The sequence below is a fragment of the Octopus sinensis genome, linkage group LG7 (genome assembly GCF_006345805.1).
Source record: "Octopus sinensis linkage group LG7, ASM634580v1, whole genome shotgun sequence".
Lineage (NCBI taxonomy): Eukaryota > Metazoa > Mollusca > Cephalopoda > Octopoda > Octopodidae > Octopus > Octopus sinensis.
Window position 1 is genome coordinate 96,543,720 of NC_043003.1, and position 24,908 is coordinate 96,568,627.

General features: G+C 36.1%; 1 protein-coding gene across 1 annotated transcript in view; it reads right to left on the reverse strand.

Moving 5' to 3' along the window:
- Positions 1–1,874: 1,874 nt before the first annotated feature.
- LOC115214136 overlaps positions 1,875–24,908 on the reverse strand; it is a 45,557-nt gene continuing 22,523 nt past the window's right edge. Inside the window, exons 3-8 of the mRNA XM_036504977.1 lie at positions 24,427–24,495; positions 20,291–20,392; positions 16,821–17,028; positions 15,867–16,086; positions 13,987–14,165; positions 1,875–7,870 (exon numbers count right to left, since the gene is read on the reverse strand). Coding sequence (XP_036360870.1) covers positions 3,847–7,870; positions 13,987–14,165; positions 15,867–16,086; positions 16,821–17,028; positions 20,291–20,392; positions 24,427–24,495 — 4,802 coding nt within the window. The 3' untranslated portion in view covers positions 1,875–3,846. The remainder of the gene's footprint in view (positions 7,871–13,986; positions 14,166–15,866; positions 16,087–16,820; positions 17,029–20,290; positions 20,393–24,426; positions 24,496–24,908) is intronic.

Here is a 24,908-nt window from a genome sequence, read left to right on the forward strand (position 1 = left end):
ACAATGTGAATATAAAAAGCATTACATTTGATAAAGTAATCTGAATGCTAAAAGGTTAAATACACACGATGGGAGTGGTTGGTGTTATGAAGGGCATCCAGCAATAAAAACCATGCCAGAACAGACAATGGAGCCTGGTGCATTCCTTGGCCTTACCAGCTCCAGTCAAACTATCCAACCCATGCCAGCATGGAAAACAGATGGATGATAATAATGACAACAACAGTATTCGTAGGATTATGTACTGGAGTGAAGTATTTGCTTCTATTTGACTTTTCATATTTTTAAAATCATTTAGGTCATCTGCCTCTGCTCTTTCTATTCTGTTGTCAGTTGATGATGGTAGGTAGTAATACCTTTCAATTAACTGACATTGAAATTGAGACAACAGAGGCAATTGGTAATGGTAAATTATAACTAGAAGCAAAACATAAACGAATCTTTTAGTAAATGCTAAATTTACCCGCAGCATTTCAATCGGCTGTATCAGGCCAAAATATTCTCTCAGTTTTATGTTTATACTAACCAGATCTGGCTTCTTACACCTACCCTACAATGTCATTTCTAAAGTAAAAAGTCATTGAAATCTCGAAGCTACAAGACAATGTCTAAGTAATTCGAAATAATGTAAATATATAAGAATTATGTTTGATAGAGTAAACTGAATACTAAAGGGTTAAAACAATCCAAAATTAAGTAGAATTTTTAGAAAACCAAAAGCTAATTATTTTGTTTTGTATTGGTTTGCAAGGTTCTTGATGTGAAATTGTGTGTTGAAACGGATTTTGTTGAATCTTGAGGGTCATTCCCTTTTATTATTAGTCAATTAGTTAACCATTTAGTCAATTAATTAATTGATTGTTTGATTAGTCAATCAGTCAACCAGGCTCATCAGAGTCCTTTTGTTGCTGTTCACGACCACAGACACTCATTAAAGATTTCATTTTTCAATGCTGAAGTTTCACTCTGACACTGATCAGTTGCTGCCTTGAGAAACGTAGCAACTGGAAACTAAGAGAAAAAACAGAATGAGGTCTCAGCTTCAAATAAATGAATTAAACTCTCCTACAGAAATTGAATACTTTATGCCTTTATTTGTGTATTCAATTATATGTAAATATACTGGGAAAGACTCAAGAGATTAAAGCTCTATTCCCTGGAGCGTAGGCGAGAAAGATATGCCATAATATATATCTGGAAGATCCTGGAAGGACTTGTCCCAAACTTTGGCATCGAGAGTCACACAAATGCCAGAACCGGGCGCCACTGCGTAGTACCAAGGACTCCAAATTTGCCATCAAGATGTAGGACAAGATATTGTGATAGCCTGGGCTTCAGAGGCCCACAGCTCTTCAATATCCTCCCAAAGAACCTGAGGGACCTGCATGGTGTAGATGCGGATGTCTTTAAAGTAGGACTGGACCTCTTCCTGTCAGGTGTCCCGGATGAACCAACTTCACGGCAGGAGGTGCAGATGAGGGCAGCTGCATCGAACTCTCTCATGCATCAGATGGCGTTTGCTAAAAAGCATCCGTGAGGTAAAATCGTGTAGCAAACCAAATGGCAGTGCCCCAGCATGGCCACAGCTCATTAGCTGAAACTGGAAAAATCAAAATCATATGTGAAAAACTATAACTTTGCAAATGCATATGTAGTTTACATAAGTCCTTTAAAATTTCGAAACAATAATTGAATAACTACAACAATTATTTTTTTAAAAAGTGAAGAAAATCATGCTCTTTGAATTTCTGATAAATTATTTATTCAATAATCCAAGTTGTAGGAAGTTGAAAAATAAATAAATAAATAAAAAACTAATAACAAATAATGAATTAATATTAAAACATATTACATTACAAAATAATTGTATGAATAATTTATTGTTTTTCCTTTAATACAGATTTGGCACTATTATAATTTAAAAAAAAAATACAATACACACACACACTCACACACACATACACACTATCACATGCTGTGGATGTTCAGAAAGGCACTGTGCATTTTTATAATCAAAGTTTATTTATATGTCAGATTCTGAGGTGACAAAAGTATGGTTTTTGATAATTAAGGGATGTCTTATCATACTGAATAAGTTTTGAAAAAGTGTTGCTACACATTTAGTGCTACAACAATTGTTGATAAATTTCCAGATATAACAGTTCAAAATGATGATTCTGTTTGTGAATACTATTTACTGATAAATTCTGTGAAACAGGTCCATTGAAAGACACAGAATATTATGGAAGACCATTGAAGTTTACTGAAGACATATGATTGGATATTTCTGCCTGTATGCTGCATAGTCCATCAAAATTATTAACCAAAGTTAGCGCAGCAGCAAGATATTGGACTTACCACTGCTCATAAGGCCATCAGAACAGAGTAAAACTTTTCCTATATAAGATAATGACAGTATAACAACTGAAAGCAACTGATCACAGAGAGCCGATGTTTTATTGCAGATGGCTAAAACTGACTTGTTGAAGAGGAAACTGTTAGTGTTTTGGATGTTGCCTTCTTTAAAGGATGATGTATGTCACCATTTCTTGGGTTATGTTAATTCACAAAATACAGGGTTGTGGTTATCCAGTAATCCTTGCAGATTTTATAAAATACTTCCACATGATCTGAAAGTTGGAGTCTGGGTTGCAATTTTCAAGGGTTGCATTGGTGATCCTATTTTCTTTACAGAGGCAATAAGCAATGAGTGCTATTATTTTTAGATTCTTCTCAACTTCACAGGATACATGACTTGAGAAGAAGTCAATTACTCATGGTTTTGATAAGATGGTGCTACCACTCACTCTTTGAATTGAAATCTTTGGGGACTGCATTATTTCAAAAGACTTGCAGCATACCCCACTTTCACTCCCAGGATCTTAATCCACTTATCTTTTATTTATGATGAGCAGCAAAGTATTCTGTAGACTGCAAGTGTTAATACATGCCTAATGACTTGAAAAAGCAATAACTTCTTATATAGGGTCCATTTCAAATGAAGAACCAATAGAAATAAAATGAGTCCAGGCCTGAATTGATGCTAAAGGACATCACTTTCAGCACCTTGTTTTGTTCATAATTTCTATCTGTATCCCATATTGTGATATGTTTGCTAATAAAGAATATGTCAACATTGTGACCAACACTTATATATACATGAAATATATGTAATTAGTGATACCCAAAGTATAGTGCTTACATGTTTAGAGCATGATCACTTATCAACAGAGTTTGGTTAATTAATTGCCAAAACAAGTCAGAAATATCAAAAGAAATAAGAACATGGTGATTTCTAATTAATTTGAAGTCATCTGGAATTATGCTACTGGAAAATGATGGTGACATATGTAATAGAACCCAACACTGTGAATGAAGGCTTTTTTACCAATTTGATAGTAATTAACTACAGAGATATATTTTGGATCTAGTAGTAAGATTTAGTGTAGCTAGTACTGTAGGATGGTACTTTGTCTTTGGTGAATCAAATCCATCATTTGAAACTACTTCCACTTATGTTGTTATTGGCCTTAGAATATCTTGACTTTCAATTATTTTTCTAATGTCTTGCCTATGTAAAAAATTATATTATTACAGTTGTTTTTATTAATGGTTTATTCTTTCAGAAAACCATATGAGTGTTATTAGTCACAGTCACTACAATTGCAGATGAAACATCTAATGGTTACTAATTCATATCCACAGACTAGCTTGGCAAAAGATGTCAGTAAATGTACAATTATATGGTCTAAACCAAGAATTATTTAACATCATCATCCGCTGGATGTATTGACACAGATCCTTAAAGTGACATTGCAAGCTGAAGAGACTTTCTTTTATGCAACATTATGTGTCCTTTTCTGTCACATCAGCAATAGTAGACTGAGGTGTATCTGTACTGCCTTCATTACATTCTTCTAAGCCTGTATTTCCTGCAGTTGCTATTGTATTGCCAGCTGTGTCATCCTGCGATCCATCTTGGCATTCCTCTTTGGAAACTGCATAATATGAAGCTAACATTTTAGCATAACCTGTATCATCTTTATTAAGTTCAAAATCTAAGGATAAAGATTTACTATCAAACCAACAATCTTCACTACCAGAACTGGATTTAGTTGGTGAATAGTAAGATGCTGAACTTATTTCACTATTGTCTGTATATTCTATATTAGCACCAGTTTCAGCATTGTTAGTGGGTGATGTTTGTTCATCTTGGCATATGCTTGCTGATATTTCAGATTCTACCTGTTTTGGGGTCTCACAAGTCATTGGCTGGTTTTCATAACAGCTTTCATTTCCTAGAGGCATGTCAACCAATGTATCACTAGATCTATCACTTTGTGGATTGCTGTCATTATCAAAATTTTCAAAATTTTCTCCCAGAGTAAAATGTTGGTCTGTTTGGGACAGATTATCATCACAACAGTCTTTTCCACTTGAGTTATGTCCTTCAGAACAATTGCTTTGGTTAGTTAAGTTATCTTCAGTTGCAATCTGGTTTGATTCAGAGATATTACTATCTGCACTGAGTGGCTCACAGCTTTCAGTTTCTGTCAGTGGTGACTGATCTGATTCAGTAATATTCTGGACAACTTCATTGGTTACTAAAGGTTGATGTGTTTGGATTGTATCCTTAGAAGTTTCACTTTCTGTAATTGATTCATCTTGAATATTTGATGGCAATTCTTGGTTAAGGTCACTTTCAGTAAATGTACTTTGTTCCTTTACAGAAATATCCTTTCCATCATTTTCATTAGTAGAGATTTCTGACTGTGTATCATGTACGTTTTCCATATCTGTAGTTGTTACATTCTCCTTAGCTGCTTCATTCTTGCAATCTCCATGTGGTGATGAAGGATATTCTGAAGAAGCACAATATATATTGTCATCAATTGGCACACCTTTAACAGTTTCAAGATTAGAGTCAATATTGCCAGAAACGCTAACTATTTTAGCTTTAGTATACTTATTCTGTGGAATCAGAAAGAGAAATCCCATGCTGTCAACATCTTCATCAATTCTCTTAACTGGGGAGCTTAATGGAGAAAAGATAACTCGATTTGCTCGTATTTCTTCTTCCTCTTCCTCAAATGAAGATTCTGTCATTGAATTTGATGGAAAAAAAAATTGTGGGTGAGGAGAAGAAGCTCGGGATGAAGATTCAGGACTGTTTTGAGGACAGAGTGGAGACTGTCGGCCAGATAAATTAATTTTTTCTTCAAATTGTTTGGTAATTTTTCTAACAGGAGATTCTTTTGGTTTGTTCAAGTCCTCTGTTGGTTGATGTAACAAATAGCTGTGATCTGTCAGAAAAGCATCAGCAAAAAGTGCACAATCTTTAATTATATTGGATTCAATCTCTTGGGAATTCCGTCTTGGTTTTCTAGGGGATTCTATGTTATGTAGCGCTTCTTGATTTGTTTTAAACATAGAGTTTGTATCTTCAGTGACTGCCTCTTCCATAACAGTATCTAGTTGATGGGGAATTGGTGTTATTCTCCCGGTTCGCTTAAGAGTATCAGTAAAGGCAGCATATTCTCTGAAGGCATTCATTTCTGCTTCAGTAGCATTATATGGTAATCTGTCCCATCCCTTTTGAGAGAAAGCAGGATTCATTCTACTGTCTTTTTGATTGTCAGGAATATTTTTGGTAGTTTCTGAACCCTTTTCTGCAAGAAATGTTCTGATTTCACTGCTAATTGAGTCTACAAATACATTCTCTATTCTATTGTCTTCATCTTTGACAGCAGGTGCAATACTGTCATGTTGCATGGTGACAGTTTCAAATTCAGACTCAGAGTTATATGTTAACGTTTCTACCTTAAATACTTTTGTTTCTTCATCAACATCGATAGAACATTCTTGGAGATTTTTAGTTGGTTTTTCTGACACTTCACTACCTATGGAAGACATCTGTTCTGAGTCACTAACAATGGTAACGTTATATTCTTTAAAAACTTCATTTGAACTATCAGAATCATCACTTTCTTTCGAAGATGTTTCTGTTGAATCTCTGACAATTAAAGGGATACATTCTTCTCCAAGGTTTTCAACCAAAGTACTTGGCAATTCACAGTCTTTAGAAGACATCTGTTTTGATTCAGTAAATATTTTCTCAATATCATGAGGACTCTCTTTTGTAATTCCTTCCAAAATGTTTTGTAACTCACTGTCTTCTGCAGATAATTTTATTGATTCAGTGATTACATCATTAACAAATTTTAGAATCTGATCATCTTGATATTTACAGAGGGAATGAGGAGAAAGATCTGGAGATACACTGCTTTGTTTTTCAGGAAGCTTTATTGTAATATCCTTTAGAGTCACAGAACTTAATGAAATATCTGCATCTGCATCTACATCATCCAAAACACTTGGAGAAACCTGAGAGCAACGTCTAACCATAGAACGTCCTCTTTCCCTTGGAACAGAAATAAATATATCATCATCATCATCACTTATAGAAGGTGACTGATTATATTTACTTCGAGCAGAATATTTTAAGGGAAATTTTATATTTTCAAAGTCTTCAGAGTCTGTAGAATCTTCAGCACTGCTACTTGGATCATACTCATTATCATCGTCACTGAGAATTTTTTCTCTCATGTTATTCTTTTCTAACATATTAGGTAAAACACTTGTTTGCAAATGTTCAGACTTGATATGGTTTTCCCTATCAGCCTCCACTTCACTTTCCAGTTCATTTAGTTTGAATTTCTCCTCTTTTGTAAATTGACTGCTTAAATCCGGGGCACTTTTAGCAAAGTCTTTGACAATGGCTGTTGTTTCATTAAGCTCAAGATGTGGGGAGTTTCCAGCACTCTTTGATTTCTTTGTCAGAAAGTTGTTTTGAGCTGTTTCATCAATGGTGATGAAACCTGAACTTGTATTTATATATTGCTGACCTTCACTGTTATCTAATTCACTTAAACTATCTGATTCATAGTTTAGACTTGCTAACATACTTTCATTTAGAGTAATGTGTGGAATAGAAACACATGAAGAATTTGCAGATACTGAACTTAGTCTATCATTTAAATAATTTGGCATTAATTCATTTTTATTAGGTCCTTCTACTATTGAAATAAATGAACCACTAGCATTTGATGAAGTCTTGACAAAGGTTGGAGTAGACTCGGAACTGCTCTTTGCTAAACCAGCTTCGACGTCTTCTATAGAGTTTGCTACATAAATGATATCATTGCCACACATCACAGCACGTAATTGAGGGGCATGTTCTGAAATGTCATCTTTTGGGCCAACTGGAACAGGGCATTGTGGTCCAATAGTAGGTGTACTCATGAAGTTTTTGCAGTCATTCTCATTTTCTTCTTCGGGTATATTTTCGAGATTATTTTTTATATCATAATGTGATACAAATATGTCAGGAATTGAATCTTCGTTGCTAATTTTGTTAATTACATTCATGTCAACCACTTCATCACAAGAAGATGGTAATTTTAGGTCAGGTAAAGGAATATCACTAGCAGACATTGGACCTGTAATAGTGGGTTTCGATTTTTGTGTTGCTTTTGAAGAAATTTCCATTTGCAGAGTTTTGGGATCTTCGGTAATCTGTATTGCTGTTCTATTAGGAGTAATTTCAGGTTTTGGTACATGCAATGGAGTTGGGCTACCATCTCGATCAAAATCAACAACAAAGTGGTCAGGTACTGGTTCACTTTTGCTAATCATACCAAACGTTGTAATAGTGTTTTGGGGCCCAGTGATGCAAGAAATCCCCATTTCATTACTAAGCGAAGGGCTACTGTTAAACTGGTATGGACTGTTCATGTAATCATCATGCCAGGAAAATGGCATACCAGCATTGTTACCACTCATATCATGACTTCGGCTTGTTGGAAGATCACTGAAATACATACGTAAAGATGATTTTGTAAAAGTGGCTGGTAGATTGTGCCATGTTGTCATAGATATGTGTAAATAAAAAATAGGCAACAATGCATTGTGTACTCTACAAAACTCTGTCTTAAAGATGATAAAGCATTGAGTAGGGAGAATTTCAGAAAGTGCAAACTAAATATGCAGTCTTTAAAAACAAGTGCAGGTGTGTCAAGAGTTAATATCCCTGCCAAAAATGCATTATGTAGATGTCCGTTACAAGGACATCAAGTTTCAATGTGGAGGATGACAGGGAATCCCAGAAAGTGACTACTGAAGTGTGACATCTAATTTCAGCTGTACATCATATGGTGAGTAATCACTGTATGCCATGAAGTATATTTACAGTCAGTTGTGCATCAAAAGGACAGATAGAGCAGATGACCACTGAAGTGTTACATTATGTATATGTATTGTCAGTCGTGCAACATGAGGGCAGGTAGTTCAGGTAGCCAATGATGTGAAACAGACTATATCTGTTGTCAGTTGTAGATGGAAAAAAGGCAGATAGCTGATGTGACAAATGAGGTATGATTAAGGTATATTCAGCGTCAGTTGTGCATCTAAAGGATAAATAACTTGAGCAAGTGTTGAGGTGTGATGTAGAGTGTATTTAATGCTCTGTACATCTCAAGGTCAGGTAGATTAGAAAACATAACTTATCAGGTGTTTATGAAAATTAAGCTCTGGCTGTAAAAAGAAACATCATGAGGTATATCAAGCGTATTGATTGTCTTTGAGGCAAATAAAAAAAACATGAAAATTTGTTTCTGTGAGATCAGCAAAAAGTATATCAAAACTACAGCAAGAGTAGGATAATCTTTGGTAACATAATAATGTAGCTCTTACATTCACTTTAATTTAGCTGTGTACATAATCCTGAACCAAGATTTTCATTTCTATAGTAATAGTTCCGCAGCAGCACTGTTACTTAGGCATTCATGACAAAAAAGAGCTGGTGGTATAGATGAACGGATAACACAATGATGTACCTGCTCATAGGTTGTGAGTTCAAATCGACTTGAGTCATTTTGTTGTTTCTGGGCACAGTTCTTTATGCTATACTTCTGCTTACCAACTTATTGGTAATAAGCATGTGAACATCTGCAAGGACTATAGTGTTCTATCCACAGGGGAGAGTAACCTTTGGTTTGTTTCCTGCTTTGAAACTGGAGCAAAGCACCAATCCTTAAAAGTCCTTAAAGGTTTTGGAAGCATTTACATGTTTCTTTCCTGATTGCAATACTAAGTGTTGAGCTGTGTGAATGTAGTTACCAAAAAGTAATGAAATGATGAAAACTAAAAGAAATTTGACTTCCTGTGTTATTTGCTGGTGGTGGTACCTTTTCCTGCTGCCGAAGGTCATTCAGTAAAAGATCTATGTAGCTCTGTCTGCCTGTATGGAAGTTGAAGAATTTGGATGGATTTTTAAAGGATTAAACCTGAAACACTCAAGTTATTTTATTTACAAGTATTCTACTTTACAATACATATGCATGCATGCGTGCACACACACACACACACACAAACATGCATACAGACATGCACACACATATGCACCTGCATGTACAGGTATTGCTGTTGGGTTAAGAAGTCTGCTTTGTAACCACATAGTGTCATGTTTAATTCCACTATATGGCACCTTAGGCAGGTGTCATCTAATATGGCTTAGGGTTGACCAATGCCTCATGAATAAAAATTAGCTGGATAGAAACTGTATGGAAGCATGTTGTCCATATATATATATATATACATCATCATCATCATCATTTAGCATCTGCTTTCCATGCTGGCATGGGTTGGACGGTTCAACTGGGCTCTGGGAAGCCAGAAGGCTGCATCAGGCCCAGTCTGATCTGGCAATGTTTCTACGGCTGGATGCCCTTCCTAACGCCAACCACTCCATGAGTGTAGTGGGTGCTTTTACGTGCCACCAGCACAGGTGCCAGACGAGGCTGGCAAACGGCCATGATCGGATGGTGCTTTTTATGTCCCACCGGCACAGGTGCCAGGCGAGGCTGGCAACGGCCACGATCAGATGGTGCTTTCTACATGCCACTGGCACGTATATATATATATAATATATATGTATAAATATATATAGACAGAGGGCTTCCAAGCAGTTTCACACACACACACATTTGTGTGTGTCTGTGCGTGTTCTTGTGTAGGTCTTTATAATGCCACCATTCTGCTGACAGTGATAATGTTTATGTCCCTCACAAGCAAAAATTCTGGCACTTCATGAAAGGTCATGAAATAAAGTACCTTAGTTAAAAACAAGCAAAAGTCAGTGTTTGGAAGAGCATCTAGCTGTACAAATCCACAACCAACAAATCTTGTCTAACCCATGCCAGCATAGAAAAGCAGTGGATAGATAAAGAATATTGATGATGACAATGATATAACACAAATCTGTGCACACATACATATATATACTCACAGGTGTACAACTGAAACAAAATATAATAATAATAATATAATAATAATCCTTTCTACTAAAAGCACAGGGCCTGAAATTTGAGGAGAGAGGACTTGTTAAACCCCAGTGTTTCACTGGTACTTAATTTATTGACTCCAAAAGGATGAAAGGCAAAGTCAACCATTTAAGGTGTAAGTGCACAAGGTAGTCTGACTCTGCATAAGGAATAGACAACCACACACACACACACATGTATGTGTGTGTGTGTGTGCAACTGTGTTTGTTTACATTTGTGCATCTCTGGAAATTGCATGCTTTCTTGTCAACAAATCATCCACTAGATTTGTGTTTCCAAAGATGTGTGAAATAAAAGGCCGCTTTCTTGGAAAACAGGTAAGGGTTAGCAACAGGAAGAGCATCCAGCTGTAAAACAATGTCTCAATAATATAATTGTCTAATGCATGCTAGCACTGGAAAACAAATATAAAGACAACAGATTGTAATGGTGGACAAACTGCTTTCATAGGATCCAATCTGCCCATATCTTGAACAATTTATATAAACCATATCTGACTCTCAGAATATATGAGAAAGGTACTTGACCATTACAAGTTTTACAAAAGACTGGCACAAGGTCACCAATTACAGAGGCAGGGTATAGTCAACTGAATCAGCTTCAGTGCATGGCTGGTACTTATACTGACCTTAAAAAGGTAAAAGGTAAGGTTACTTTCAGCAGGATTTAAACTTGCAAAGTAAAGATATATTTTTTTTCTTTTTCTTTTACTTGTTTCAGTCATTTGACTGTGGCCATGCTGGAGCACCGCCTTTAGTCGAGCAACTCGACCCTGGGACTTATTCTTTTGTAAGCCCAGTACTTATTCTATCGGTCTCTTTTGCCGAACCGCTAAGTGACGGGGATATAAACACACCAGCATCGGTTGACAAGCAATGCTAGGGGGACAAACACACACATACATATATATATATATATATACATATATACGACAGGCTTCTTTCAGTTTCCGTCTACCAAATCCACTCACAAGGCTTTGGTTGGCCCGAGGTTATAGAAGAAGACACTTGCCTAAGGTGCCACGCAGTGGGACTGAACCCGGAACCATGTGGTTGGTAAGCAAGCTACTTACCATACAGCCACTCCTGCACCTATATGTAGTAAAATAATTAAAGACATTTTCTGGTTCTCTACAGACTCTCCTCAACCACCCTCTAAGCATCATAAAAATATTAGATAATGGCACAAGTAGCACAACCTGCACTCCACAAGAACATATCTGTTACATTCTTTCTTTTAAACATTAAACTAATATAATATTTGTTAATATTTATCCATCATGTGTTATCTTTTTTCTTGATTTTGTTCATTACAATTCCAATACATATTATCACACTGATATTGTGTCCCACTAAGGCCAACCTTGTCTTTCATCCTTTTGGGGGTCAATGGAATAAGTACCAGTTGAATGCTGGGGTCAAAATAAAATTGGGTCTTGTGCTTCCAGTAGAAAGGATTGTTACATTGATATTACAAGACAGTTAATGGCATAACAGTCAGACAAAGCATCTTGTGATATTTAGCTGCATTTCTTTATGTTCTGAGTTTAAAATCCCACCACAGCTGATTTTAGGGATCAGTTAAAACAAGAACCAGTTAAATGTGGGATTGATTTAATCAATTGACTCTTTCTCCCCAAATTCATGGTCTTCAATTAATGCAAGAAATCATCATATAGATATTATCATTGCTACGATTTTTCTAGATTGTTTGCAATTATTTTACTTTAATTTGTTTGTTTAAACATTGCATGACACACAATTGCAAATAATAATCTACGGAAAATTCTTATTTCTTATTAAATAGTGTAGCTCATTAGATCAGCCGAAGGTCTTAAAGCCATCCACCATATTTGAGAGGATTAAGAAAAAAATGTAAATAAAAGAAGAGAAAAAAAAAAACAAAGTACTCTAAAGATAATTATGAAATAGATTAGTTCTGAAGTACTTGATATAACGACATTTCTATTTAGAAAGCCTGTGTTGATTAAATCTGGGATAATCTTACCAGAAAAATTATTACTCATTTTGTTTTGATATTATTCACACAACAACATACTACAGTCTAATGCTATTTTATAACATATTCTTATAATCTCTTTACCCTGGATTAGCTACAGTAGTGTTTAGGCATGTGTTGACGTTACACTCCCCTTTTACCAGCTACCATTCACTTGAAGTATCACCAAAGGATGTTCTGTTATAGTTCCATTCACGTCTACAGTGCTTTATTAGAATTGACTCAAGTACTTGATTGCTACTTTATTTTATCAACCCAGGAAGGATAAATGGCAAAGTTTAGCCACTGGCCTCAGCAAGATTTGAATGCTGCTATTTTCTCTCCTCAACCCTCTTTCACTTTGCTGTCAATCCTCTGTTGATCTTAAACACTTCAATATTTTACTTATGCAACTCTGCATATTTTGATAACACTGTACTTTCTACTGCTAATGTCAGCATATAAGCTATGTAACCGCTTGTTTCATAAAAAAAAAACCTTCCTTTGATATAAAAAAAGATCTTCCTTTCATATCATTAAAGTTTAATGATGTCAAAACTAAAGTATTATTATGGCAGAATCATTAGCATGCTGGGCGAAACGTTTATCAGTATTTTGTCTGTCTTTACATTCTGAGTTTAAATTCTGCTGGGGTTGATTTTGTTTTTCATCCTTTCATGGTTGATAAAATAAGTACTAGCCAAGCACTGGGGTTGATGTGACTAGTCCTCTCCCCTGAAATTTCTGGCCTTGTGCCTCTAGTAAAAAAGATTATTATTTCAAGCAAGAAATTTAATGGAAAACTTTAATCTTGAAGGACTCCTCTACATTAATACATGTCTCTCTACTTTATGTCATCTGTACAATGTTGCTCCTTTCTCTCAACTACAAACATCTCATTACAAATGCTCTTATACTAAGAGTCAAATAAATACACTGACACTTAGTGACTGACATTCTGGATTTTCAACCAATATCTACCAAAAATTTTCATTGAACTTGGTCTAAAATCTAAATCTATCTTCCTTTGAAACATCTATCATATAATATAAAGGCCTCAATCTGCAAAACTAGCTGGTAGCAACTGAATCTATCAATCATTGTGTAGTCTTTCATTTCAAGCATTATCATTCAGTAAAGGTTTATTTTCTCCATATTGTTTTATATGATGGCCATGCAATAGAAAGCAAGGATCAGTGAGATTTTCAATTACTATTATTACTGTTGACATATAGTCAAAGAATGAGTCTTGTAGCTTCGTTAGTAGCTCATGTTTGACTGTAATACTTGTTTATTGCCTCTAAGCTACTTCAGTTAGGTATCTTTTTCACCTTGTCAGAATAGGAAGGAAATATTAAAGATTAGGAAGGAAATATTAAAAGCAATGTTTTTTGCTTTGGTCAAACTGCAAGTGTGATGAGAAAATGTTAAATATCAAAACAAAGATACAATTATTTTACAGCCTTTAACATTTAGGTTTCATTTTAATGTATTAAAAACTCCTTCTTCCTTCTTGCAAAAGTGGAAAAATAACAGCAGTAACTCACACACACAACTAACATTTAACAAAGTGTTTGTTCAGACTTACTGTGGATCAATACCCAAAACTGAACAGGTAGTGTGCCATATTGCTTGTTGAAGCTGCATAGAATTTGACAGTTTACTGGATGTAGCTCTTTCACAATTTTCATAGTAACCACCACTTTGCTTCTCAAGGTCTGGAGATAAGGCCACATGTAAAACTGTATCTGCACCTTGTTCAGGTGTCTGAAAAATAATAATAGATAGAAAAATTACAGTAAAAAGATCTTATTATGTGAGTAAAACATTAACCTAGTTTTGAGTGTTGTTGATATTTAAACTCAAATTGGCTCTAAGTGGCAATCTTGTTTTTTAAGATTATAATTATCTAAAGCATCCTTTAAGTATTTAAGGCAGTAAGGAGAAATTTGAAGAAAATTTAGCTGCTACTTTTAGCATGTGGGGGCATCACATTGGTTCATAGCCATAGGTATTAAATTTGATGTCAAAAGATTGTTCTCACATCAACTATCATATGTAGTCCCTATTCAGAATCAGAATATAGATCCAATGATAACTGGCTAAAACAAACTCAGTAAGCTAATGAAATACTTTTAAAATGCTTCTGATTCCCGGTGTTATAATATTTATTTATCACCATCCGAGTGTGATCGTTGCCAGAGCAGCCAACTGGCTTCCGTACCCGTGGCACATAAAAGGGCACCATTTGAGCGTGATCATTACTAACGTCGCTTCACTGGCACCTGTTCTGGTGGCACGTGTAAAAAGATTCGAGCGAGGTCATTGCCAGTGCCGCCTGACTAGCCCCCGTGCCAGTGGCACGTAAAAAGCACCCACTACACACTCAGAGTGGTTGGCGTTAGGAAGGGCATCCAGCTGTAGAAACTCTGCCAGATCAAGATTGGAGCCTGGTGCAGCCATCTGGATCGCCAGCCCTCAGTCAAAATCGTCCAACCCATGCTAGCATGGAAAGCGGACGTTAAACGATGATAATGATGATGATGATGATGCCAAGCAGCTTGAGTTAAATATTTTGGCTATGGAAACAGAGTAGCACTGACTTTAGTAAATATACTCTCAAAACACTATTTAATATTCCTCAGACCCCCTATTACCTCAGCTGCAATTCTCATTAAATCTGAGCTATATAAATTAATACTTAAATACATGGACAGAATCACACCCTATAATTAGTTAAACTAATGTGGTTAACTATTAGATGAATTTATGCCATCAGCTTTTTTTTTTGTTATTTACTCATGAATACTTTCAGTTGATCTAGTACCTTTTTATTTAAATCTTCTTTTGATACCAAACTGTCTGAGGCTGCCTTTGGTTGTATGATACAAGCTTCTTGTTTTAACCCTTTGAAACAAAGTTACTATGGTGGTAATTGAAAGAAAATGCAACCAGTTTACTTAGCAGAGTATTATCTGATTAAATGAATTTTTGGATACGTGGTTGTATGACAATGTTGCAGAAACAAAATAACCAGGTGAATAAGATATTAAATGACCAACTGATGAGTCTTGAATCCAAATCAGCTAAAGATATTTTGTTGCATTTCTAATTATTTACTGAACTGTCAGATATAGGAGACATTCTGGGAAATGGCTTGGAGTATTGGTCATTCATTATTAGATAAATCTATGATGGCGAGCCAGTAGAAGTGTTAGCATGCCAGGCAAAATACTTAGCAGCATTTCATCTGTCGTTACGTTCTGAGTTCAAATTCAGCCAAAGGTGATTTTGCCTTTCATCATTTTCGGGTTAATAAAATAAGTACCAGCTGAGCATTGGACTTGATGCAATTGACTTGCCATGTAAGATTAAGCAATTGACTATACTTATTGCACAAGTGCAGAGGTTAAAAATAAACAAATGTAACTAATATTAGCCTAACATTAAAACAAATAATTTACTTACCAAATAAAAGCGACTAATTAAGTAGCGAATTAATGGCACTGGAAACACAGCATTTGAATGCAAATTAGTATCGACAACCCCTGGATGAAGAGCATTCACAGTAACACGAAAGCATTTGGCTGCTTTTAGCCTGCGAGCCAACTCGTAGGTAGCCATAATCATTGCCAGCTTTGATTGAGAGTATGAAGCATATGGAGAATAACGTGATGGTTTTGCTCCTCTGAGAAGAAAAAAAAAATGAAAAAGAAAAATGAAAAACTGGGAGACACATATATAAAGAGGTGCTCAAAAGTTCCTAGCTTTAAGGGTATTGTGAAAGGCCAGGGCTTAGAAAAACTGAAGGACCATTGCAGTGTGTAAATCTGAGAGGGGAATATGTTGAACAAAATCATAATTAACCCTTTAGTGTTCGCATTATTCTGCCAAAATTAATGCTTCTTCATCTACATTGTTTTGAATTAATCATTCATTAATCTTGTAGCTATGAGAATTTGATGAAGTAGCTGTTAATTTTTAAGATGATATTGTAGGGCTGGTGTGAGAGACCAGATATGGCCAGTTTGAACATAAAACAAGCAGAATACTTTTGGCCGGATATGGCCGGTTTAAATGCTAAAGGGTTAAGTGATCCTCCTGTATTTTCTTTTACACAAAGCCAGCAACTTTTCAGCACCCCTCGTATACAGGAATATACAGGTGCATACATGTGTGTGTGTGTGTAGTTTGAAGTTCATTTTACAACCATATGGTTTCAGGTTCAGTCCTACTGCATGACATTTTGGCCAAGTGTCTTTTACTATAGACACAGGCTGACCAATGCTTCATGAGTGAATTTAGTTGAACAGAAACTGTACGAAAAAGTAAGAATAGTTTAAAATTACTAAATTAAAGAGGAGAATAATACAAAACAAAACAAAACCTGAAGACAGTAATAATATAAAGGTGGTGACTTACTTTGAAGTGAAAGTTGACAAGTCTATATTTCCAACACGGTGTGTTGAAGACGAAACATTTACAATCCTAGCAAATAACTGATTTGTCCCTGACATGTTGAGGACAGGAAGTAGCAAGATACTGAGCAAGAAGTGTCCCATATAGTTTACAGCTATGTGCCTCTCTAAACCATCTTCAGTTTTCTTGTAAGGGACATACATGACAGCAGCTGCAAAAGAGGAGTAATAAGATATGACAGATTTCTTTATGCAAGGCAAGGGCCCATTTTCTCAGTATTTCTAGAAGAGAGACCTAATTGATTAAATTAAGCTTAAAGGAAGGAAAAAAAAAAAAAAAGATGACTCCAGAGAAAATTGGAACATGAACTGTAAAAGGGTGAAATTAAATGTTGTTGCCACTGCTATCATCATTGTCAATTTGACATCCATTTTTCCATGCTTGCATGGGTCAAACAGAATTTGTGGGAGGTTTTCTACAGTTAGATACTCCACCCTTCCTGCCCACAACCCTCACCTGCTTTTAAGTGAGGTAATATTTCTATATGGCTGGGTATGATTTCATGGAAGATTGGAAAAGGACACCACTTAAATAACAGTTATGGTTGTTTACAACCATTTCACAATGTCAAGTCAACGAGACATATCCATCCCACACACACATACATACATATATTATATATATATATATATATATATATATATGCACACACACACACATACACAATGAACTTCTTTCAGTTTCCATCTACCAAATCCACTCATAAGGTTTTGATTGTCCAGAGCTATAGTAAAAGACACTCACCCAAGGTGCCATGCCCTAGGCCTGAACCTGAAACCATGTGATTGGGAAGCATAAATACTGTGAGATACATAAACATATATACATACATAAATAAATAATGATAGGCTTCTTTCAATTTCTGCGTACCAAGTCTGCTTGCAAAGCTTTGGTCGCCCTGGGGCTATATAGTAGAAAAGACAAACCATGCAGGGGGACTAAGCCCCAAATGGCATGCTTGGAAAAGCAAGCTACTTAACTACACAATTCAAACACCAGTATTTACTCCAGTAAAATGCTGTCCTCTAGTTCCCATGACAGCCGTGATCAAGTATACTTGAGATGAAAGATTTTTCCAGCTCTACCCTTTGATTTTTTTATATATATATCAAGTGGAGGCACATGGCTTGGTGGTTAGGGTGTTGGACTTATGATTGTAAGATTGTGATTTCGATTCTTGAACTGAGTGATGTGTTGTGTTCTTGAGCAAAACACTTCATTTCATGTTGCTCTAGTCCACTCAGGTGGCAAAAGTGAGTAATCCTGTGATGGACTGGCATCCCATCCAGGTGGGGAATACATACGCCATTAAAGCCAGCAAGCTGGCAGAATCGTTAGCACGCTAGATGAAATGTTTAGTGGTATTTCATCTACTGCTACGTTCTAAGTTCAAATGTTTACTGCGATGGAATACAAGAAAAACAGAAAGCAGAAACATGAAAGGAATATCTGGGGAAAAGAACTACACAGACAACATCTCAAACAAATGCAAGATATTGCAGCTGAGGAGGAATGAAGACTTTAATAAAGAAACAGAGGACTTATAGTTGCTGCTCAACGTCAGTCATTGCAGACGAATATTATTAAGGCAAAATTCGACAAATCTGCAAAATGTGCAAAGTGCAGAGTATGCAATGAGAAAGAGGAATCCATTATGTACATAATAGGCTCCTATAGTCCTTTGACACAGAAGGAATATAGATGCAGATGAGACTGTGTGGCCAAGGCACTACATTGGGATGTATTACAGCAGTGAAGATTTGAGGTAGGAAGAAAGTAGCATGAACATCAACCAGAAAGTGCAATAGAAAAAAACCAATACAAGATTTTATGGGATTTTAATGTACAGACTGATTGTGAAATTCATGCCAGGTGACTAGATATTATTGGTCTGGACATGGGGCAAAAAGAGTACACCATCAGAAATGAAGTGGTCAAAGAACAGGAGAAAATAAGAAAATACTGGGATTTGGGTATGGAAATATGATGATTGTGGCAGGTTTCTACAAAAATAATCCCTGTTGTTATAGGTAACCTAGGTACCATTACCAACAGACTTAACAGCTCCCTTATTGAGATTGGTGTAACAACAAGACATGTATTGATTCAGAAATCTACTCTACTGGGAGCAGCAAGGATTGTAAGAAAGGTTTTTGATATCTCAAGAAACTGGTTCTGGTACAGTATAAAGGACATTGATTCAAAGTGTAAAACATCTGTGCACTCTATGATTAACAACAACAACAACAATAATAATAGTAATGACAAAATGGCATTGGAGGGGCAATGCATACCCAGTGCGCAGATATATTTTTTCACAAATTATAATGTGGCTTACAATGCGTTACTTACCCATGCTTTTTAATTGACCTGAATTAAACTTTGTAAGAGTTTGACTAAACTTGCTTATCGAGAAATTTGTAAGTTTGATTTTTTTACAATTTTTTTTTTAAGTATCATCATTATAAGTATTTATATTCTGGTGAAATTAAGAAATCAACTTGTAAATAAATGGAACTCTTAAATCCGTCACTGTACACACAGTTGCATATGTGTGTGTGTGTGTGTGTGTGTGCGTGTGTATGTATGTATGTATGTATATATAGATGCATGTATGTAACCCACACATGTCTACATGCATAGGTACACCGTGATCTATACACATGTAGATGAGGGTTCATTCATATGAGAAAAAAGCGAACAAAATGAAATACTTACAGAAAATATTGCATAGAATTTGAAAAGTGTTTCGAATGTCTTTCAATGATGGCAGGTGAATCAAATGTACTGTAGTTCATTGGAGGACATAAATAATATGATCATTTGCTTATTGGGAAATTTGTAAGCTTGATTTAAAAAAAAAATTTAATATCACCATTATAGGTATTTATACTCTGGTGAAATTAAGAAATCAACTTGTAAATAAATGAAACCCTCAAATCCATCACTACACACGCACACACAGTCACATATCTATGAGTATTTGCCAAATTTGGTGACAATCTGTTCAGCTGTTTTCAAGTAATTTTGCAAACACACAGACAAAGACTAGTGATTACAATACCCTGCTTTCACTTATGCACACAGAGTATTCTTCTTCTTCTTCTTCTTCTTCTTCTTATTATTATTATTATTAGTAGTAGTACTAGTAGTAGTAGTAGTAGTAGTAGTAGTAGTAATAATAATAATGGTTTCAAATTTTGGCACAAGGCCAGCAATTTTAGGATGAGGGTGTTTGTTAATTACATTGATCCCAGATCTCAAGGTAAAGTCAACTTAGGCAGAGTTTGAACTTAGAATGTGAAGAGATCGAAAGAAATTCTGCTAAACATTTTGTCATATGCAATAATGATGCTGCCAAAAAAGGTGAAAAAAGAAATATAGAAAAAGATCATTGCTTTGAACAAACATACCATTGTTAATCAGTATATGAAGAGGAAGCCTACGAGATTTGAACTCATATGCAAATTTGTGAACAGACTTCATTGAGCCAAGGTCAACTTCAAATCCTTCAACTAAAAAAAAAAAGAAAGAAAAAGAAAAGTATTTGATTTAAGGTAAAAAAATACTAGTGTAGACATATAGTAAAGTTGAGAGTTTGTGACCTCTCACTGTTAAAACACACCAGTTTTGTTTCAGTTAATTTTGAAAATAATAAAGAACTTATTAAAATAACTTTGTAATTATTAATCTGGTGCTTGGAAAATAAATTTGTATGAAATGTTGATGGCAGGCTATAATTAAGATTAATTTAAAACAGGGAATATGTATCATAGATCTAGAGGCAGTTTCAGGCAGGTTGGTGGCCAAAAGATAAAGGGTAGTTAAATAGAAGTCTCATGAAATTTCTTGAAAATATTTTTGGATAGGATCGATCTTTCCTCATGCATTCTTGTCTATGTTAACTACTTCAGACAGGCATGTTGTATGCTAAACAAGGCAAGCTAGAGGTTATCCTAGCCACCACAATATTACAAGATGTTTGTGTTCACTTATAGGTATGCCAACTGCTATTACAAAATTTGTCCATGACAGAATATGAGCTCAACATTGTGAACATACATAACACTTATCAAGTACATTAGTGTCAAGCTCACTTTAATTCAAAATTATGTCTATTTACAAGTTGAGAGTTAAATTATATTTGCCAGAAACACAGTTAAGTGTTAGATATCTGGCCGAGGCACATGTGAATTTTTGTCTTGAAGTACAAGTGGAAATCTGCAGTGCAAGTGAGTTTTATACAAGTGACCTATTTCTTTATTACCCACAAGGGGCTAAACATAGAGGGGACAAACAAGGACAGACATAGGTATTAAGTCGATTACATCGACCCCAGTGCGTAACTGGTACTTAATTTATCGACCCCGAAAGGATGAAAGGCAAAGTCAACCTCGGCGGAATTTGAACTCAGAACGTAGAGGCAGACAAAATACCGCTAAGCATTTTGTCCAGCGCGCTAACGTTTCTGCCAGCTCACCGCCATGAGAGTCAGCTCTGAGCTCGCACACACTCTACCAACAAGCACAGCCTCCACTTTATCTCATTGTGGCAGCATTCCTGCTGTGTTTTTCCCAGTGTTTTCTTTTTAATTTTGTGTGCTTTTTGCTATTATTTTATGATAATTAATAGTGTTAGCCATGGGTCCTAAAACGGTTAGTGCAAAAGACTGCTGAGAAGAAAAAGCTGATTATGATAGAATTGAAAAAGGATACCATTGATGGATGTGAGAGAGGAGTGCATGTAGTTGACATAGCATGTCAACCATCTGCACCATCCTGAAGAAAAAGGACATGATCAAGGCTGTTACAAAGCACATCTGCCCACAAAGAGATGGAAAAATTGCTTCTCCTGCGGATCAATGAGAAGCAACTTCCAGAAGGATATGATTACGGAGACCATCTGCGAGAAAGCACAAGAACTGTATGGGGATCTCCTGAAGCAGAATCCTGGAACATTGACAGAGGAGACATCAGCAGATGCATTTAAGGCCAGTTGTGGTGGATTCAATAATTTGAAGAAGAGAACTGGTGTTCATAGCATCATCAGGTATGGAGAAGCATTGAGTTCTGACACAAAGGCAGCTGAGAATTTCTTGTGTGAATTCCATCAGCTCATCGCAGCCAAGGGGTACATAGCATTACAGGTATTCAACAGTGATGAAACTGGCCTTTTTTGGAACAAAAAAAAAAAAGGCCCAGAAGAACCTACATAACTGCAGAGGAGAGGAAAATGCTAGGTCACAAGCCTATGGAAGTTAGGCTAACTCTCATCCTTTGTACCAAAGTGAGTGGAGACTTGAAGATTAAGCTGCTCCTTGCCTACCATTCTGAAAACTCATGAGTGTTCAAGTTGCACAAAATCCAGAAGGAGAAGCTGCAGGTCATGTGGAGAGCAAAATTGCCAGGCAATTCTTCTCTGAATGGGTCAAACTTATCTTTGGACCAGCAGTGAAAAAGTACCTTCTGGAGAATGATATTCCTCTCAAGGCCCTCCTCATCCTCGACAATGCTCCTGCTTACTCTCCTAACTACGAAGATGATACCCTGGATGAATTTAAATTCATAAAAGTTCTATACCTTTCACACAACACCACCCCTATCTTGCAGCCCATGGACCAACAGGTGATTTCTAATTTTAAGAAATTGTACACCAAATATCTGTTTCGTCGGTTCTTTGGGTACAAATACAAATCTACCATTTGTGAGTTTTGGAAGGAGCACTACAACATTGCTAACTGTCTGAAAATCATCAATGTGGCCTGGCAGGGTGTAATGAGAAGAATGTTGAATTCTGCATGGAGGAAATTGTGGTCTGATTCTCTCTTTTCTCTTTTACTCTTTTACTTGTTTCAGTCATTTGACTGCAGCCATGCTGGAGCACCGCCTTTAATGGAGCAACTCGACCCCAGGACTTATTCTTTTGTAAGCCCAGTACTTATTCTATCGGTCTCTTTTGACGAACCGCTAAGTAACGGGGACGTAAACACACCAGCATTGGTCGTCAAGCAATGCTAGGGGGACAAACACAGACACACAAACATACATGCACACACATATATATATACATATATACGACGGGCTTCTTTCAGTTTCCGTCTACCAAATCCACTCACAAGGCATTGGTCGGCCCGGGGCTATAGCAGAAGACACTTGCCCAAGATGCCACGCAGAGGGACTGAACCCGGAACCATGTTGTTGGTTAGCAAGCTACTTACCACACAGCCACTCCTGCACCTATTGTGTATCCAAAAGAGACTTCAAGGTGTTTGAGTCTGAGACATCAGTAGTCGAGGAGATAGTGCCTCTTGGCAAGTCCATGGGCCTCGAGGCTGACAATGGGGACATTAACAATCTTGTCAAGGAACACTCAGAAGGGCTTATGACAGATGAACTCGTGCAGTTTCAGGAATAGCAGCACTCAGGTGCAGTGGACAAGATTAGTTCCCCAGTAGAGGACAGTGTAGAGGAGAAGGCTATCTCTACAATTGACATAAAGGCAGTGTTGACAAAGTGGCAGTATGTTTCTGAATTTGTAGAAAAATATCATCCTGGAAAAGTATCTACAGGATGTGCAGCTGTTTCATTTAATGACACTGCTCTGGCACATTTTGGTAACATTTTGAAAGGAAGGAAAAAGTGGACTTCTCTTGATATGTTTCTAATGAAGTATGAAAAGTGTGAAAGTATGTCCAAAATGCCTAAATTAAATGAAGTGTGAGAGAAAATGCCAGAAATTGTTCTTCCTGAAGTCATAATGGAAGGAGATTCTCCTTCCAAACAATAATCCGCCACATCCCTGCTCCAGCATCTTCCTTGCACACAAATTGTTTCATCTTTAAGGTAATTAAATTAATAAAACCACTTTACATATTTCTTTTGCATTCTCTTTTATTATGATTTTACAATTGTCCTTTCCCTAGTAACTGCACCTTTTCTGTTTTAAAGCCCATAAAAAATGATTTTTGGGTGGTTTTGTGGGCCTGGGACAGATCAATTATATTCTAATTAATTTCAATGAGGAAAATTTATTTGTAAAGTCAGTAAATTGTAAAATGAGCCTGCTCATGGAACGAATTAAACTCATACTGCAAGGTATCACTGTACAATGTTAGATTGAATAAGGCTGCTGACCTTGCTGCAGATAGGGACCAGTGACAAGAATAGACTGGCTCGTGTTGAGTGTACAACATCTCTTAACCCTTTTACTGCCACATTTTCTGTAGAAATACATTGCCTAGTTTCAGCTAATGTTGAAATTAATGAAGAATTTAGTAAAATAGTATCGCAATTACTAAGTTGGTATTTGGAACATAAACACGAAATTTTGATGGAAAGATTTAATTTAATTCAGTTTAAAACAGGAAATTTGTATCAAAGAATTAAAGGTAATCTCAGGCAGGTTGGTACCAAAAGGGTTAACATTGTGGTGGACTACTTCTAAGAGAAATGGAAATGGGTTCAAAAGAAGAAGAAAAATTTGATTAAAAATCTTTGATCTTTTAATGTCTCAATTATATTAACAGAATCAAAATAATAGATCTACTTACTAACTGCATCTGGTTGTTCTTTTTTGATGTCATCAATAGCTTTCTGAATGTGCTTCTTACAACGGGATGCTGAAGAGATAAATGGTACATTATCCTGAGACCAAGATAATATTTTATTTGATAACCATACACACATTTATTCAGTTTTTATAGAAAATGCATACATTTTGAATAATTCCTCAAAACTTCTGCTCTGCCTCCATACTTCTAGATGTATGTGTAAACTGATTTTTTATTTATAAATGTTTTTTTTTTCATATTTCCTTCCAGTCTCTCTAGACAAAAGATAAGGGTTACTGGACAAGCTTTATAAGGGTTAATGTTCAGCTAGGAATGTTACAGATTGGTGGAAAAATATAGGTAGGAAGACAGTTCTAAAAGGTTCCTATTTCAATGTATGTGTGTGTGATTTGGTTTCAGGAGAACGTCATGCAGATGGTCTTCCTGTGGATTTAATTAAGGACATGAGTATGATGAAGGCT